Below are 17,430 nucleotides of genomic sequence, written 5' to 3' on the forward strand. Positions count from 1 at the left end.
ACCTTGGTCCCTTAGTCTGACCCAGCCACTGCGGGAGAAGCAGTTTACGGTTCATCACTGCCAGCACAAACTCCCCACTCCCCCTCCTCCTTTCTCATTTTAAATTCCTCCAGCGGTTCTTAATAAGAGCAAAGTCAGACAGACTGACGCACGTATGCGTATGCTGCCGTGATGCAGACGCCCCGGCAAATGCATTCCCCCAACCAGGTGAAAGTGAGTCATGCCGAGTCCCTGGCTGGGCCCCAGTCCCCTGCAACAGGGCAGCTCTGCAGGCCCCAGAGCTCCTGGTGGGGGGTGGGGGGCTACCCGGAGTGGAGCCGTGTGTCCTTTTCCCTGCTCTGACCCTGAAACACACACATGCGCACAAGGCACCTAAGCACCTGCTGACAGCCCACCTTCATATTACCTATTCCCCACACACCCTCATAACCACCACCACATCCCATTCCAGACACACACCCCCAGCCCGTGGCCCACACATACCCTCATGCCCTATCACACACACACTCTGCCCCAGATGCACCCTCATTCCCATCTCCCACTCTCACACCCTACCCCATCCCTCGTGCCCTGACACCCTCACACCTTACCTCACATACACACCCACGCCCCACACCTCCTCCCGTCCCAACCCCTCCCCGCACACATACCCTCATCATGCTGTTGATGTGAGTACATATGAACCCACAGTGGTGTTTTAAAAGCTGCTCACTAAGAAGAGAAAAACAAACACCGTATGCTAACACATATATATGGAATCTAAAAAAAAAAAGAAAAAAGAAAAAGAAAAAAAATGGTCAGAAGAACCTAGGAGCAAGACGGGAATAAAGACACAGACCTACTAGAGCATGGACTTGAAGATGTGGGGAGGGGGAAGGGTAAAGTGGGACAAAGTGAGAGAGTGGCATGGACATATATACACTACCAAACGTAAAATACATAGCTAGTGGGAAGCAGCCGCATAGCACAGGGAGATCAGCTCGGTGTTTTGTGACTACCTTAGAGGGGTGGGATAGGGAGGGTGGAAGGGAGACGCAAGAGGGAGGAGATAATGGGGATATATGTGTATGTATAGCTGATTCACTTTGTTATACAGCAGAAACTAACACACCAATGTAAAGCAATTATACTCCAATAAAGATGTTAAAAAAAAGTAAAAAATTTTAAAAAACAGCTGCTCACTGAGGAATGTCTTAAATCTGTTGTCTCCTGGCCAGTTTGAAAGTGGCAGGTCCCTCACAGGCTCAGAACCCCTCCTCTGCTCAGCTCAAAGTTGGAGCAAGACCTAGTACAAACCTCCCTGTGCTCAGGGGCTGCTGCCTGGGGGCCCACAGCTTGGATGAAGCATCTGCCTGACACCAGGCCATTTTTTTATAGCTTCTTCTTCCTCTCTGGGATGTCTTCCCAGAAGCTAAGTGTGGAAGCAAGAGCCCAAGGCTACTGGCAGGAGGTACAGAAGGAGCAAGGGCACCAAGTTTCTGGAAAGATTTAGTACCCAAGCATCTGGGAAGCAAAAAGAATGGTTCCAGGCAAGCTTCCTACTGAAGGACTTTGGACATTGGAGTGACCTCTCAAAAAGAGCAAAACTATTCTGAAAATTAAGAAATAATGCTGTGAGAATGTAAGACGGTACAGCTGCAACAACAAACAGTATGGTGGTTCCACAAATAGGTGTTTCTAAAAAGAGGTAGTTCCTCAAATATGGTAATTCTGAAAATAGAACTACTGTGTGATCCAGCAAACCCACTGAAAGAACTGAAAGCAGTGGCTCCAACAGATACCCATGTTCATGGGAACATTATTCACAATAACCAAGAAATGTACTATGGACTGTGTTGTCTCCCCCAAATTCATATACTGAAGCCCTAACCCACAATGTAACTATATTTGGAGACAGGGCTTTTAAGATGCAATCAAGGTAAAATACGGTCATAAGGGTGAGGCCCTAATCCAATATGACCAGTGCCCTTATAGAGAAAGAGAGACACCAGGGATGCACATATACAGAGGAAATGCCATGTGAGGACACAGTGAAAAGGCAGCCATCTGCAAGCCAAGGAGGAGGCTTCAGGAGAAACCAATTTTGCCGGCACCTTAATCTTGGACTTCTTACCTCCAGAACTGTGAGATAATAAATGCTGTTTTGGCCACCGAGCCTCTGGTATCTTTGTTTTAATGGCAGTCCTAATAGGGTATTAGCAGATTAACACAAGTTGGAAGCAACCCAAATGTCCATCGGCAGATGTACTGATAAATAAAATGTGATATATACATACAGTGGAATATTATTTAGCCTTAAAGAGGAAGAAAATTTTAATACACGCTACGACATGAATTAACCTTGAGGATATTATGCTAAGTGAAATAAGACAGTCACAAAAGGACAAGTATCTAGAGCAGTAAAATTCATAGAGATGGCAAGTAGTATGGTGGTTGCCAGAGGCTGGTGGGGAAGGAAAGGGAGTTAGTGTTTAATGGGTACAGAGTTTGAGGTTGGGAAGATAAATAAAGTTCTGGAGCCGGATAGTGGTGATGGTTGCACAACAATGTGAATGTGCTTAATGCCACTGAACTGTATACTTTAAAACGGTTAAAATGTTAAATTTTATGTTGTATCTATTTTACCACAATTTTAAAAAACAAAAAGTAAAAAAGAAAGAAAACCAGTCCTTCTCTACATTTAGAGGGAGGACGTGGAACCAGCCACCTCCTGTAAACTCTATGTGCTCTTGTAGATTCTACAAAGCAGAGGAGGACACGGCCTTCACACCGAACCAGAGGCCATCTCTGCTACATACTATGCAGCTAACTTGGGGCAAGAGTCTTGGCTATTCTAAGCCTTAATTTCCTCATGCATAAAAAGAGGCAATAATGACAGTGACAGTGGCACCTGCTCGAAGAGTTAAACAAGGGAAGGCACAGAGAGCACTCTGCACAGCATCAGCACATAGGAAACACTCAAGCACTGGACTCTGTGGTTATTACGTTCATCTCCAAACCCCAGGGGCTGCTGGGCAGAGGGCTGGTGGTGTGGGAGGCCAGACCCCATAGCATCTCTTGACCTTGACTCATCACTCTACTCCCAGGGCCTCACTCTGCATCTGCCCAGGAAGGACCTGAGACTACGTGACTTGAAAGTTCCCTTCCAACTTTCCAGGAAAGAAAAGCAAACATGTCCGTGTACTGAGGCTGGTGCACAGAACCTGACAGAATGGATGCTTGGAAGGTGTTTGTGGAACTGAACCAAGTGTTCACACAACACAAATCAACAGCAAAGAATCTCACTGCAGAGGAGCTTGTCAGGTCACGTTCAGAGGACTCTCTGCTCCCCCCAGAGAGTGGGGTGTAATGCTGAGACCCAGTTACCACTGGGAGTAGTCACAGGTGGTTCTCACCCGTCTTCCCCGCCCTCCTCCTCCTCCCACACTTGTACTCAAACTGAAGCCGAACCGACGCTCCGAGCGTCGAAGGAGATCCATTTGCACGGCTGGTTTGTTCCTCTCTCAGACACCAGGTAGGAGGAAGCTTAAAGGAATGGGGGAGAACAGAGTGGCAAATGGAACAGGAGAGAGGAGATGAAGGTCTTGAGGGACAAGAAAACATCCAAGGAGAAGGGAAAACACAAACTGCTGGAATTGAGGACCAGGAGGCAGAATGGAAGAAACTCTGCACACCAACTGTCATCAACTATGTCCCTCCCCAACCCTCACTGACCCCTTACCTGAGGACCACCTGCTGTTCCTCAGCACAGGGACAGAGAGTGGAGGCTTGGACGCCTTGTGTGGGATGGAGCCTGGTGACCAAAGAACGCACGACAGGGGAAGCTGGAGGCTTCACCTATGGGCAATCTATGCCACTGTCACGTACATGTTCTTCCAGTGGGCAACAGGAGGAATCCAGCCTGTCCCATCAGGGCTGAGCCCCACAGAGCCTCCCCTGAGAAGGCTGGAGCACAGCTTGCACCACACACGTGAGGGTCACGCCCCCAGCAGCTGTACCAGCACACGTGCAGCTCCCAGGCTCCGGCAGCTCTCAATGCACAAAGAGATACACTGGGCTCTGGAGCATTAGACTGATGTCAGTCCCTTCCTCGTGGGGCTCCAGTCTAGTGGGGAGATGGCTACTACACAAGCAAACAAATCAAAACAATAATGCCAGCTATTACTGTCATAGGGTGATGGAGGAAAGACACCACAAGCCTGCGGACAGAGTGAATAAGCAGCTGTTTCACTCTCCAACCTTGCCTGACTTGGTGACCTTTTATGCAGGAATAAGCTTCACCCCTATGGAAAAATGAAGGGCAGCCAACCCCTGTGGGCCTAGTGCTACCTCCGGCCCTTCTCCTGCTCGGGGGCCGGGATGTGTGGGGGGGTCCTGGTCCCTGTCAGGCTGCCCCCAGCCCCTCCCTTGAGGCCAGCCTGCCAGCTGGCTCTTCCAGGTTTACATCCAAAGTCTCCCTGAATGGGTCTCTACGATCTGCAGGAAAACTGAACAAAGGCTGATGAATCCTCTAAAGAACAATGCCTACCTCTGCTTCCCCAGTTCTCCCATCTGGTCATCAAAGAAACCAGAGAGACGTCCGTGAAACCTAGGTGTGGTTTTCTACAAGCTAATTTTTCTCTTTTACATAATGGAAAATATGCAACTTGTTTTAGAAAATACTCTACTCATTTTCTCTCCTCTACAATTACCAGGTCCCACTTTAGTTGGTTGGAATGGAGAACACCCACACAGGCTGGATGGTGGAATACTATTTTAGGATGCCTTTGTCTGCAATTCACCAGTTGCAGAGCAGAGACAGCTTACTTTTAATTTCTGTGAAGCGGTTTCGTGACCCTCTCCCATCCCTCTATCTATCCAAGAACTGTGCATAGATTCTCTTTGGCAAAATCAAACTGGAAATCTGCTCAAAACAGAGGATACAACAGGGGCCCCAAACAACCCCATTTCTACTTACCACTCTCTTCCCTGAGCTTTCCTGCTTCCTGTGTAGGCTCCACCCCAACACACACACACACACACACGCACGCGCACACACACACACACACGCACGCACCCCACCCCTCCCTTCCATCTACTCCCTACCCCTACCTCCCCAGGCCTTGAATTCAGCTGTAGTTGCTTCACAAATTTCCATCAAATCTTGAGCCAGTTCTGATTACCTCATCCAAAGAGGGCCCCCCAACTTCTCTTTTAGCATCTTGTTTTTTTCCTTCCCAACACTCACTATAATATAGAATTTTATTTACTTCTCTACTTGTTTATTGGCTCTTTCCAGCTCCAGAAGGGCTGGAAGCATGCTGCCATTGTTCACGGCTGTACCTAGCACAATGAGTAGAACAGGAGCCAACCATAAAAAGCCTGCCTTTGAATATTCGTTTTGTTTGCCTGGACCCTTTAGGCAGTACTTGGGAGGCCCTTCTGAGTATCCAATTTCAAGCCTCCTTGCTGCCCTGGTTCAGAAATTTTAAAACGCTTACGAATCACTGAGGAGTTTGTTAAAGATGTACGCTCCCAGGCAGGGACAGACTCGGATTCTATGGCCTGGGGCAGGGTCACTTAGATGCAGGAGGTCCAAGGTCCACACTTTGAGAAATACTGCCCTATTCCCTAGGGACTTGACCCACCCTAAATGCTGCCTTGGTTGCCTGTTTAGCGCTACCTGTCCCAGGAACAATAGCTTTTCCCTGACCTCCAGCCTTCTGACAGCCTCACTGGCCTCCAGCCCGGGTACCCCCCTCCTTGGAACAGGACCTCCACATCAGGAAGTATAAAGTATGGGGTGCTCAGAAGCAAGGCAGTGTTACCTCCTGAGCTGCTGCTGCCGTCCTCTGGATGTTCTTGCCAAAAGAAGTGGAACTTCCTCCAATGGTGATGGCTACAAAAAAACGCCAAATTCACCCCATCCCTAGGGACACTGGGCATTTGGTTAATCCCTGTAGGGTCTGTGTTGCTTATGTCCCAGTGTGCTTTGCAGCCAAGTCTAACTGAAGACCAGCACACCTCGGCTCAGCCCATCCCAGCTTCCTCAGGATGGTCAGCCCTCACTGTCCTGAACTACCCAATGGAGAGATTCAATATAAGAGAACAAGCTATTCACTTCAAGTAGTCCTCTGTTGACAAGAGGATCCAGGTCCTATTCTGATAATAGCAGCACTTCTTTTTTAAACAAGGGCAATCTTGCCACCACACATGATAACCCAAACCAAATTTCCTTCCAGCCAGATGATTTGATTTCAACCTAGGAAGAGGGAGTCATGTACTTAGTTCTACCTGTTTGTGATATCCTCAATATGTTTACTTTATTAAATAAACAATAAAAACAAGATGTTTGGGAGAGAATAATACAGTTCTATACACTCACGTTTTAATACAAGACTCTGAGCTTTTCTACATGATAAGATGTGGATTTTCGAAAAACAGAATATGTCTCATTTTCAACTCATGGAATGGACTTCAATAGTTTCCCAAGGTCATAGTGATTGGTTCAAGAATGGGCTACAAGTCACAAGCCAGATAAATGAGACTCAGATATGGAACTTTATGGATCTAGAAAGGACTCCATTTCTACTGTGTGATAGGCAGAATCTTAAAGATGGCCCCCAGGATTCCTGTACCCTGGTTACTCAATCAAACACGAATTTAGATGCTGCTATGAAGAGATTTTGCAGATATAATTAAAGTCCTAACACAGGTGACCAAGGATACAGAGATTGCTTGGATGGGCCTGACCCAATCAGGTGAACCTTTTAAAAGCAGAGTGTTTCTTCCAGCTGGCAGAATACAACATTACAGAGCTTTGGAGCACAGAAGGATTAGGTGCTGCTGGCTCAAAGATGAAGGGGCCCGTGTGAGCGGGAATGCAGGCAGCGTCTAGAAGCTGAGAGCTACCCCCCAGATGCTGACCAACAAGGAAATGGGGTCTACAGTCCTACAACCTCAAGGAAGTAAATTCAGGCAATGACCTGAATGAGCTTGGACATGGACTCTTCTCTGGAACCTCCAGATAAGAGTCTGTCACAGCCAATACCTGGTTTTCATTTTTGTGAGACCTTGAGCGGAGAATCCAATGGAGTCTACTCAAATTTATGACCTACAGAACTGTGAGCTAATAAATGGGTGTTTGAAGCTGTTAAGTTTTTGGAAGTTTGCTTCACAGTAATAGAAAACTAATATACACTGGAATTACTAGCTGTAAGAACAGTGTGTCCCTAGAGAGGGGTCAACCCAAAGATAAGGTCAATATAGGAAAGCAGAGTCAAAATGGAAAGAGACGGCATCTACATGACGAGTCTTTAATCCCTGGATCTAGCCATTTGTGAAGCCTATCCTGATCCTAAAGTTTCAGGCGTTTGAATCAATAAAATCCTGTTATTTATGAAAGCCAGCTTGAATTGACTTTCAGTCACAAGGAAAAAATCCCAGATACTGGAAAAAAAATTCTCAGTCAATTCTGATCTAAGGCCCAACCCTATAGATTGGGTTTGCATTTCAATAGAAAAAGACAGCTGCCTATTCCTACAGAAAGAAATACCATTCAGCCAACTCAGGAGTATCAAGGGCTTGAAAAAGCCTCTTGCTAGACCATTTTCTCAAAATTAAAACAATTTTGAAGGAGAAACACATCTCAAACAAAACAGTAAGTACCATCTGGAGGTCTGATATGGCTTGATGCCAAAACATATCTATATGCTAAACTATGGATGGTAATAAAAAGACAATCAAATCCTTCACATGGAGACCCACACGTAGACATGTGCACATACACTCAAAAAGGGGCACAATTTGCCTCATTCCATCCGTCATGGGAACCTATGACTAAATTCTACAAGGGTTGGGAAAATGAAGAAAAACAAAAAAAGGTGGAATCAGTGAGTGTTAAAACTGAAAGCAGTCCTAGAGTTAACCCAATTCAAAACCTGCCTCAATTTCACAAATGAAAGACTACAAGAAGTTGATGGGATGCTTTATGATATGCAGTCTGGGAGTTGGAAATAGTAGGAGGACCCAATATGGCATGTTTTCTCAGGGAAGGGGAGATCCATTCATTTTCTTCATACATCTGTTATTTTACTTAAATGAAACTGAAGCTAGGAATGGGATCTACTAGGATGTGGAGAGGGAAAACAATATTTTTTCTCATTTTATCCTTCAAGCAACTTTTTGAACTATTGACTGCTTATATGGACACGGGGAAATGACTAAAACCAAGGATCAAGGTGGATTAGACATTGACAATCTCAAGTCTAGAATATTTTCTAATCAGGATCTATGACACCCCAACAAATAATATCTTCAGATGTTTTACAGAGGCAGATATTTTCCAACCAGGATCCAGGGGACCCCAACAAATAAAATCTCCTGATGTCTTATAGAGGTAGTGTGAAAGTTCAGCTCAATGCCAGAATGGACACTTAATCAGGTTTTCAGAAACCAACTCCTATAATATACTCCCAGAGACACCAAAACTCATGGAATGGAGAGGCAAGTCCTATCAAATGACCCAAGGTCAAAAACTAGGAGCTTGAGACTGGCAGAAGAAAAGTGAGGCTGGCAGGAATCAGATCTATACTCACACCCAGTAGAAATAAGAAATGAGTTTTTCAGTTCACTGGGAAAGTACTGGGAACACACCCAGAGACAGATGCTCATAGGTAGCTATGTCACATCATGTATCACCTTACTACACGGAGGAGAGCTCGGGTCAAGCACCAGCTCTGCAATCAAATATAGCTGAGCCCCATCTATCTGTGACAGAGCAAGTGGAATTAAGAAGTTTAAAAAGTAGATGTGAAATACGAGATGTGAAATTTGGAGAAAATATAAAGCACATATGTAACATCTTAAAATTGCTATAATTGACAATTACAACATTAGGGTCCATAGAAACATCTGGAAAGTATTTGTGGACCACGCTTCTTACAATGCTCAAGAAACTGTTTTTTTACTTTAGACTTGCAAGTTGGAATGGAAGGAAGAGAGCAGATATGGAACTAGTGGGTTCCTTTTAAAGAACTAGAAGGCTGTGTGTTGGAAGCTGTGGTATATAAATAAAAGGGACAGGGGCTTCCTTGGTGGCGCAGGGGTTAAGAATCCGCCTGCCAATGCAGAGGACACGGGTTTGAGCCCTGGTCTGGGAGGATCCCACATGCCACGGAGCAATTAAGCCTGTGGGCCACAACTACTGAGCCCATGCGCTGCAACTGCTGAGCCCACGTGCCTGGAGCTCGTGCTCTGCAACAAGAGAAGCCCGCACACCGCAACAGAGTAGCCCCCCTCCCGTCGCAACTAGAGAAAGCCCGCGCGCAGCAACAAAGACCTAACGCAGCCAAAAATAAATAAATAAATAAATTTTAATAAATAAATGAAAGGGGCAAAGAGCAATGAAGATAGGTAACATAACAAAAAATTCTACCTTACATATCCACTTGGAGATGGAAGGAATACTCCTATAAAAAATCAGCTGTACAAAGAGACTGAAAGAGAGTTCATTTTTTAAAAGTACAATCAGTAGCAACTGATCATGAGTCAAAAACTAGAAACAAGAAAACAGAAAAAAAAAAAAAAAAAAAAAAAAAAAACTAGAAACAACCATACACTGGGTTACAGCAAGGAGAATGAAAGCTAAAACTACATGCCAAACATGTATGAATCTCATAAAAATAATACTGAGTAAATGAAACCAGACACAAAAGAGTACATACAGCCCATTTATAAAAAATTCAAAAAGAGACAAAACAAATCTACTTAAGTCCAAAGAATAGTTATCCTTATAGGGGAAGAGTGACCGGAAGGAATTAAATAAGGGTGCCTGGACGCTAATAATGTTCTATTTCTTGATGCTGGTTACACACTTTGTGCGAATTCATCCAGCCATACACTTATGATACGTGCACTTTTCTATATGTATTTTCTATTTGCATTAAAAATATTAAGGTAGTATTTCCCACCTTTATTCCATAAGAGTCTGTTGCCTAAAGCAATGTTATTATGGGGTTACTCCATGAAAGAGTTTGGTGTTCTCTTAAGTTTGCGAAATGCTAGGCAAGACCAAGTTTAATATGTTCCCACTCTATAGGATGTCTCCATCAATGAGGCTGAATGAGTCAACCCGCCCTCCATGGCCGTGGACCATGAGCTGCCCCTGTTCAAGCTTTCCTAAGGTTTCCTCCAGCCCCCAAATCTTAGCCACAATATGATCTGCACATCTGATTTATCCCGACTGGAACAATTCCACTTGAGCACACACTGTTATCAACCAGTCTGGATCAGCATCACTACTTTTTCATGGAAGAACGCATATTTACAATATGGTGCTGACTGCTCTTTCAGAGGCCTGTCTCCAATCAGCACTCTTGCACCCATGTAATCCCAGAGCAGTGAACTAGCACATTTCATGTTATTTGCAAGTACAATAGCATGAAGGAATACAGAAAAGCAGATTTTCAAAGAGAGCATTATGCAACTGTAATTTAAGAATGCTCAAGTCATCTTCACATTCTCATGGGGTTGCAGCTCACAAATCAGAGTTTCTCCCAAATACTTGAAACCTATCACAACTTGACTCTTACAATCACCTCATTTTTCTAGTCACTTATGTCAAAACAAGTCAGTGCTTCTTTACAACCAGCATTTTGCTTATTCCCAGTGGGGCAACAGCTGTGCTCACTGATTCAGGCTCTTGCCTTTTTTCTCTCAAACCTTTTTTCACTCTTTTTACCACAGGCAAGATTATGGAATCTGAAGACTTTCTCCAATGCACAAAGGAATAACAAGCAGGGTTCTGTGTTGTTATCTTTAGGACATTTTCCACAACTTCAGTAACTTATTTAACTGGGTTTAATTAGGCACCTGGTTTACCTTTGGCTACTCATTTATGCCAAGTTCTACAGTAAAAAAGAAAAAGGTAAATCATCTAAGTTCAATTAGCTGTCATATTTTTGGAGGCGGAGGAGAGATGGCATCAAATGACGAACAATGTGCCTGAAGCCCATCATTTCTCTTCCTGGCGTCTGAACGTCAAGTCTTTTCATTCTTTTTGCCATTATCTTAGTCAGACATACCACCCACTGCTCCTTAATTATACAATGAGGGCAAGAGAAATTAGAGTATTCCAAACCAATGTCTTAAGCTAAGGCATTCACAACAACAGGGATCCTAATTATATTATACTGATTTCCAGTGGGAGAATTACATTATATATTTCAAAGAAAATCTAGAACAAGCTTATTAGCATTGTGATGTCCAGTTCAGTGGGAAACCATTTGCATTGGAAAATGTGGCTTCAACGTCTCAAAGCATACTAGAGGACCATTTTGCAAATACCAAAGTACATCACACTCCATGGAAAAATGGTAAGCATGATCATATTTGAGACTGCAAAGGGCATTAGAAAAAACAGGGGTTGGGAAGATAAAATAAAATTAAGAGAAAATTTTACGAATGTAACTGTCACAGCCATGGTTATATAATCCTGAAGCAAAGTTGAAAGAAGCGTAATGAAATGACTGCTGGACTTGGTTTAGTTCCAAGACATACTGTGCAGTCTTGCAAATTATATTTTAAATGTATTTGCTCCAGAGCAAGGAGAAACAGCACCCAAAGAAGTGCAAGGAAAACACGTTCACTTAAGAGCAAAAACATTTAAAGTTTTAATCAGAATAAATTCCTAGTACTAGGAAAAAGAATAATAAATTTCGCGATTGGCTAATTCATGTTCATACAACCAGCAATGACTGCACCTACCTCATTGAGGTCCTGCTGAGTTTCATCCTTTGGCCACACGGCCGCCCTCTGGTCTATTCTATAAAACACAAAGAAAAAGTATTTCCATTAAAAGAAACCTTTCAACAATGTACATGTGAAGTTGACAGCTATAGATCTGACCACACCCCTGTTAAAAACCCTCAGTGGTGTCCCACTGCCCGAAGAACAAAATCCAGACTCCTTAAATGGTCTGCAACACATTAGTGTCTGAACTCTGCCAGTCCTCCTGTCCCACCTCCTATCACTCTCACCCTTGTCCTCTACCCTCCAGCCTCTCTGGCCTTCAGTTTCTTGAACACACAGTGCTGGCTCCCTGTTCAAATCTTCACATTTGCTTTTCGCCCCGATTTTCACAAAGCTGACTCTGCCCAGCACGGAGCATCAGCTCAGCTCCTACATCACCTCCCAATGAGTCCTTCCAGGTCTCTCTAATCAAACCATCCCTCCCCTTCACTCTCTATTGCACTGTCTTTAGATTTTCTTCTGAGCACTGTCACTACCTAAAGTTATGGTGTTTATTTGCACTTCCATGCTAAAATGTAAGCTCCAAGAAATCAGTGATTCTGTCCATCTTCTACACTGCTGAATCCTCAGTACCCAGTGCAAAGTCAGTATTTTTAGGACCAAATGTGATCTGACACAGTTGTTACAGAAAGATACCATTTGTGCACTGAAGATAGCTTTTGGAAATTTCATTCTATCGCTTACCTAACAAAAAAAAGTAACAGCAATTTCTGGGTAACACGGTAAAGCTAGGTTTTGCCATTTCATAGCTTCCAACAGAAGAAAAAGGACTTAAGGCAAATCTACTCTGAATAAATTTTTTTAGGTTAAAAACAAAAAAACAAAACTCCACTACTGGCAGATGCTCAGCTCCAAATCATGATTCATCAAATGCTATGGTCCAATGGCATCTCCCACATAACATTCAAGTTTTTCTGCAGCAGTTTGCAGGCTATTATATAATAAATATATTAAGTTATAATTATTCTTTTTAAAAGGCCTGCTATCGTAAGGAATAAAAGCTTTAGTCAGTATTAAGTCATTTATAAAAAGATTTATTTTGGGATATAATTATTTACAGTTATTATTCTGCTTTGGTTTGAGTCCTGAAAAAAGTATATATGTCCTCTGGATGGTCATCAAGATGAATGATTTCTGAAAGTAATGATGCACATTTAGAAATGCCATGAGCCTAACTTCTTCAAAGTATTCTTAAGAATGAAAAGTCCTTTCAGTTCATGAGTACTGCTAACTGTGCAAACAACTCACTTCTAATGAGAAATTGAGGAGATGTTAAAACAGAATGGACGGTCACACTGATGTTGACCACGTCTGCACAAACGTCCCTCCTAGGTGCGAGAGAAGACTAAGGGTCCCAACCATGAGCCCAGGGAGAGATGGCCCAAGTGAGAAAGTTAGTTAGGGGAAGAAAGCGCTGGCACACCCATCCTCTGCCCATGAGTTCGCTGGGCCACAAATAGTGACTCCAGGGCTTCAGAAAATACCAAGTAGCTCTTTCCTGCAAAATGGGAGAAACCCTCTCACAGAGAGGGGTTAATCTGACCTATTCAGTAACATCTAAAGTTCTGAATGGCTCATAATTTCCCTGTAACCTAAAGTGGTTCTCAAATTGTGTTTTTATAGAGTTATAGTAGCACCAGAAAAATGAAAGAATCATGTTCTCTAATGGAGAGAATATTTACCAGTTTACAGTTTTCAACCGTAAATTTCTCCAGGGCTCTGATGCCAGCAAATGGTAAAACAAATAGATGGCAGCAAACATTAATGGAAGAAAGCAGAAATAAGACTTTGTTTAAAATATATAGTATGTATTATTGAGATGCAGAGAATAGCTACATGTAATACACTCACATGACCTTCAATGAAAACTACTTGTCATCTCCAGATAAACCTCCAGACCAAGTTTAAGAACTGTGGTCTAAGCATCAAAGATGCTTTAATTTAATAGCCATCTGAATGTCTCCTATGTGACTGGTACAGTGTTGGGGAAATAAGAATCAATGAGCAGACTCTAGGCCTTTAGGAAATTTACCGTCTAGTGGATCCTGAAGCAGAGAATAAAACTAATTAAAACCCAGTCTTGAGGTTCTTTCCATAAATCAAGGAATGAGTGCACAGGAGTTGATATTAGAATGGTGGAGAGGGACTGGGGAAATAGAGACAGATGAAAGAGACATTTTCAATGAGAAAAATAACAAGAGGTGTTGGGTTTGTATTGAAAGTATGGAATGAAAGAGATGGTGTAATGAAAAGTAATCCAAAGTTTTGAGCCTGTGTGACAAGAAAGATGATAGATGATGGCTTTTCCAGTGGAGAAAGAAAAATAGGTCATTTGGGAGGGGAGAGCAGGCAGCTGGCATGAGTTTTGATTTAGACATTTGAAACTTGAACTGAGGATAAAATAGGGAAGTGAAAATACCTGAGCCGGGCTCACTGTGGCATGGGGCACTCGACAGTGTGTTCCAGAGAGTGAGGGCAGGGATAACAATAGTGACTCACAGTGGTCACTGGTTCTCCATCAGTTTTTCACTTGCTGTGTGGCCAGAGCCTAGCACACTGCTTGGCACATGTCACATGCTCTCTACATGCCTTTCAGATGGATGAAAAGATGAAGAAATAGAAGGACCCAGACCCAAGAATGACTTGTTGATCTACCACTTACTAGGTTTGTGTACCCACTGGCAAGATATTAACCTCTCTCAGCCTCAGTTTCCTCATCTGTCAAGTGAAGATAATATCAGCTACTGCACAGGATAATTCAGGATGTGAAGGACAGTTCATGAAAAATGTTTATGACTACTGTTGGCTGTATTAAAAATAACACATGGGGGCTTCCCTGGTGGCGCAGTGGTTGAGAGTCCGCCTGCCGATACAGGGGACACGGGTTCGTGCCCCGGTCCGGGAAGATCCCACATGCCGCGGAGCAGCTGGGCCCGTGAGCCATGGCCACTGAGCCTGCGCGTCCGGAGCCTGTGCTCCGCAATGGGAGAGGCCACAACAGTGAGAGGCCCATGTACCACAAAAAAAATAAAATAAATAAAATAAATAACACATGAATTCTATAATCAAATGTAAAAAATACCATAATAGAATTATAAATGATGATAATTAAAGGTATACTTAATTATAATAATTGAAGCCTTGTGAATAAGCTGTAAGAGATAAAAAGCTGAGTCATCCTTACTCAGGACCACTGGGCAGGTTTCTGAAATTGGCCATTTAGGGGACAGAAGAAAGAAGGGCCATGAAGAAAATACAGACGCATCACTAAGGAGATAAGAAGGCAACCAGAACAGCACTTTGAATAGTGAAGAGAAAGATGTTATAAGAAAAAAGAGTGTCAAGAAGAGCCTAACAGAAATATATTCAGCCATTAAAAAGAATGAAATAATGCCATTTGCAGCATCATGGATGGACCTAGAGATCATCATACTAAGTGAAGTAAGCCAGATAAAGACAAATATCATATGATATCACTTATATGTGGAATCTAAAATATGACACAAATGAACTTATCTACGAAACAGAAACAGACTCACAAACATAGAGAACAGACTTGTGGTTGCCAAAGGGAGAGGTGTTGGGGGAGGGAAGGGTTGGGAGTTTGGGATTAGCAGATGCAAACTATTATATATAGGATGGATAAACAACAAGGTCCTACTGTATAGCACAGGGAACTATATTCAGTATCCTATGATAAACCATAATGGGAAAAAATATGAAGAAGAATATATGTTTAACTGAGTCACTTTGCTGTACAGCAGAAATTAAACACAACATTGTAAATCAACTATACTTCAGCAGGACAGGAATAAAGACAGAGACATAGAGAACTGACTTGAGGACACGGGGAGGGGGAAGGGTAAGCTGGGACAAAGTGAGAGAGTGGCATGGACATATATACACTACCAAAGGTAAAATAGATAGCTAGTGGGAAGCAGCCGCATAGCACAGGGAGATCAGCTCGGTGCTTTGTGACCACCTAGAGGGGTGGGATACGGAGGGTGGGAGGGAGAAGCAAGAGTGAGGGGATATGGGGATGTATGTATATGTATAGCTGATTCACTTTGTTACACAGTAGAAACTAACACACCATTGTAAAGCAATTATACTCCAATAAAGATGTTAAAAAAAAAACCCAGTATACTTCAATAAGATTTAAAAAAAAAAAAAAAAAAAAAGAAGAGCCTAACAATTTCAGGTAAATGCCAGGCACTTTACTTACATTATTTCATCTAATCCTCATGGTAGCCACATGAGATTAGCATTATTAGGTCCATGTGACCTAATAGGAAACAGTTAAGGCAATTAAATAATTTTATCCATGAATAAACAAATATTTATTAAACAGCAACTTACGTCAAGTATGACTGCAGGTGCTGGGAATAAAGCAGGGAATAAAACAAGTCTCTGCCTCACTGTCATAGAAGCAGGGAGACCATAAAGAAATAAACCTGGTGCACCAGATGCTAAATATTATGGAGAAAAAGAAAGCAAAGTAAGGAGAACAGGACGTGCAGGAGGACTGCGCAAGCTCATGCTGCTAGAAAATCGCAGTCATCCGGAGATAATGAGAATGAAAGCAGAGAAATAAAAAGGCCACTGGATCAGAAAAGATAAAGGTCATGGCAGAAGAGGAAACAGAAACGGAAGCTTCTCACTAGAGAAGTTTAGCAATGAAAAGAGAAGAACTGGAACAGGAGCTAGGTGTCTCAAATTCCCTTCTTCTTAAGATCTTTAAGGGTAGTGTTTGAACCATTTACAATCCTGCCAACTCCAATACAACCCTGCTCTCTAGCCCAGGCCCAGGAAGCGGGAAATTGCAGCCTGGACTCAGAGCTCTCAGCACCGATGCCTCCAATCACCACCCCCTCCAACACCCCCATCACCACCACACCATCACTGTCACCACCATCACTATGACCATCACCACCATCAACACCACCGTTGCCACCGTGACGACCACCACCATGACATAATTCAAAACAAAACACTTCTTAACAGAGGAACATAAAACATAATTGTGTGCTGATATTAAACGAGCTTTTTCCTGGACTCTGTGGCTGCAAAACTGAGGCTAGCTCATGGAAGTGCAACTTTTCTAAAACTTGTTGGTGTTCCCACATTGCTGGAACCCCAAAGCCTGTGCTGAGCCAGCCTGTAGGCTCATCCTGCAGTGACCTTCCCTTGGGAGGTGGACTGGAATTCAAAACAGCAAAGTGAACAAAGCATTAAGATACTTTTCTTGGCCTACAGATAATGTCAAACCCCAGATGTCATAATTTGTGAAGCAGTATTTTAGCATAGGATATTTGATTTATATCAACTTACTGTAATTAATTTAGCAGATTAAAATGTTCCCTGTCTCAGTAAAAAGCTTCCCCACCTATCCAATTGCTCATGGAAGATATGTGAGAGTTATCTGACACTCTCCTCTCTCTCAAGTCCAACAGCCAAGCCATTACCAAGTCCTTCAATTTCTTATCCCAAATCACGTTTAGATCTGTCCTCTCTCCTCCCACCGCCACCTTAGGCCAAGTCGCCATCATCTGTCTTCTGGGCTACCTTCCTGGTCTCTCTACTTCTCCTCTACCTTCTCCAAACCACTGCCCACACAGCAACCTTGTCGCTACCCTTCTG

The 17,430-nt window shown here is 43.2% G+C and overlaps 1 protein-coding gene across 3 annotated transcripts in view; it reads right to left on the bottom strand.

Moving 5' to 3' along the window:
- Positions 1–17,430, bottom strand: part of FAM13C (family with sequence similarity 13 member C) — a 137,696-nt gene that overhangs the window by 44,596 nt on the left and 75,670 nt on the right. For all 3 annotated transcript variants that reach the window (XM_081252266.1, XM_081252265.1, XM_081252264.1), the window contains one exon: positions 11,746–11,803. In XM_081252266.1, the coding sequence (XP_081108392.1) occupies positions 11,746–11,803 (58 nt within the window). The remainder of the gene's footprint in view (positions 1–11,745; positions 11,804–17,430) is intronic.

The sequence above is a fragment of the Mesoplodon bidens genome (genome assembly GCF_964165515.1).
Source record: "Mesoplodon bidens genome assembly, chromosome: 1".
NCBI classification, from domain to species: domain Eukaryota; kingdom Metazoa; phylum Chordata; class Mammalia; order Artiodactyla; family Ziphiidae; genus Mesoplodon; species Mesoplodon bidens.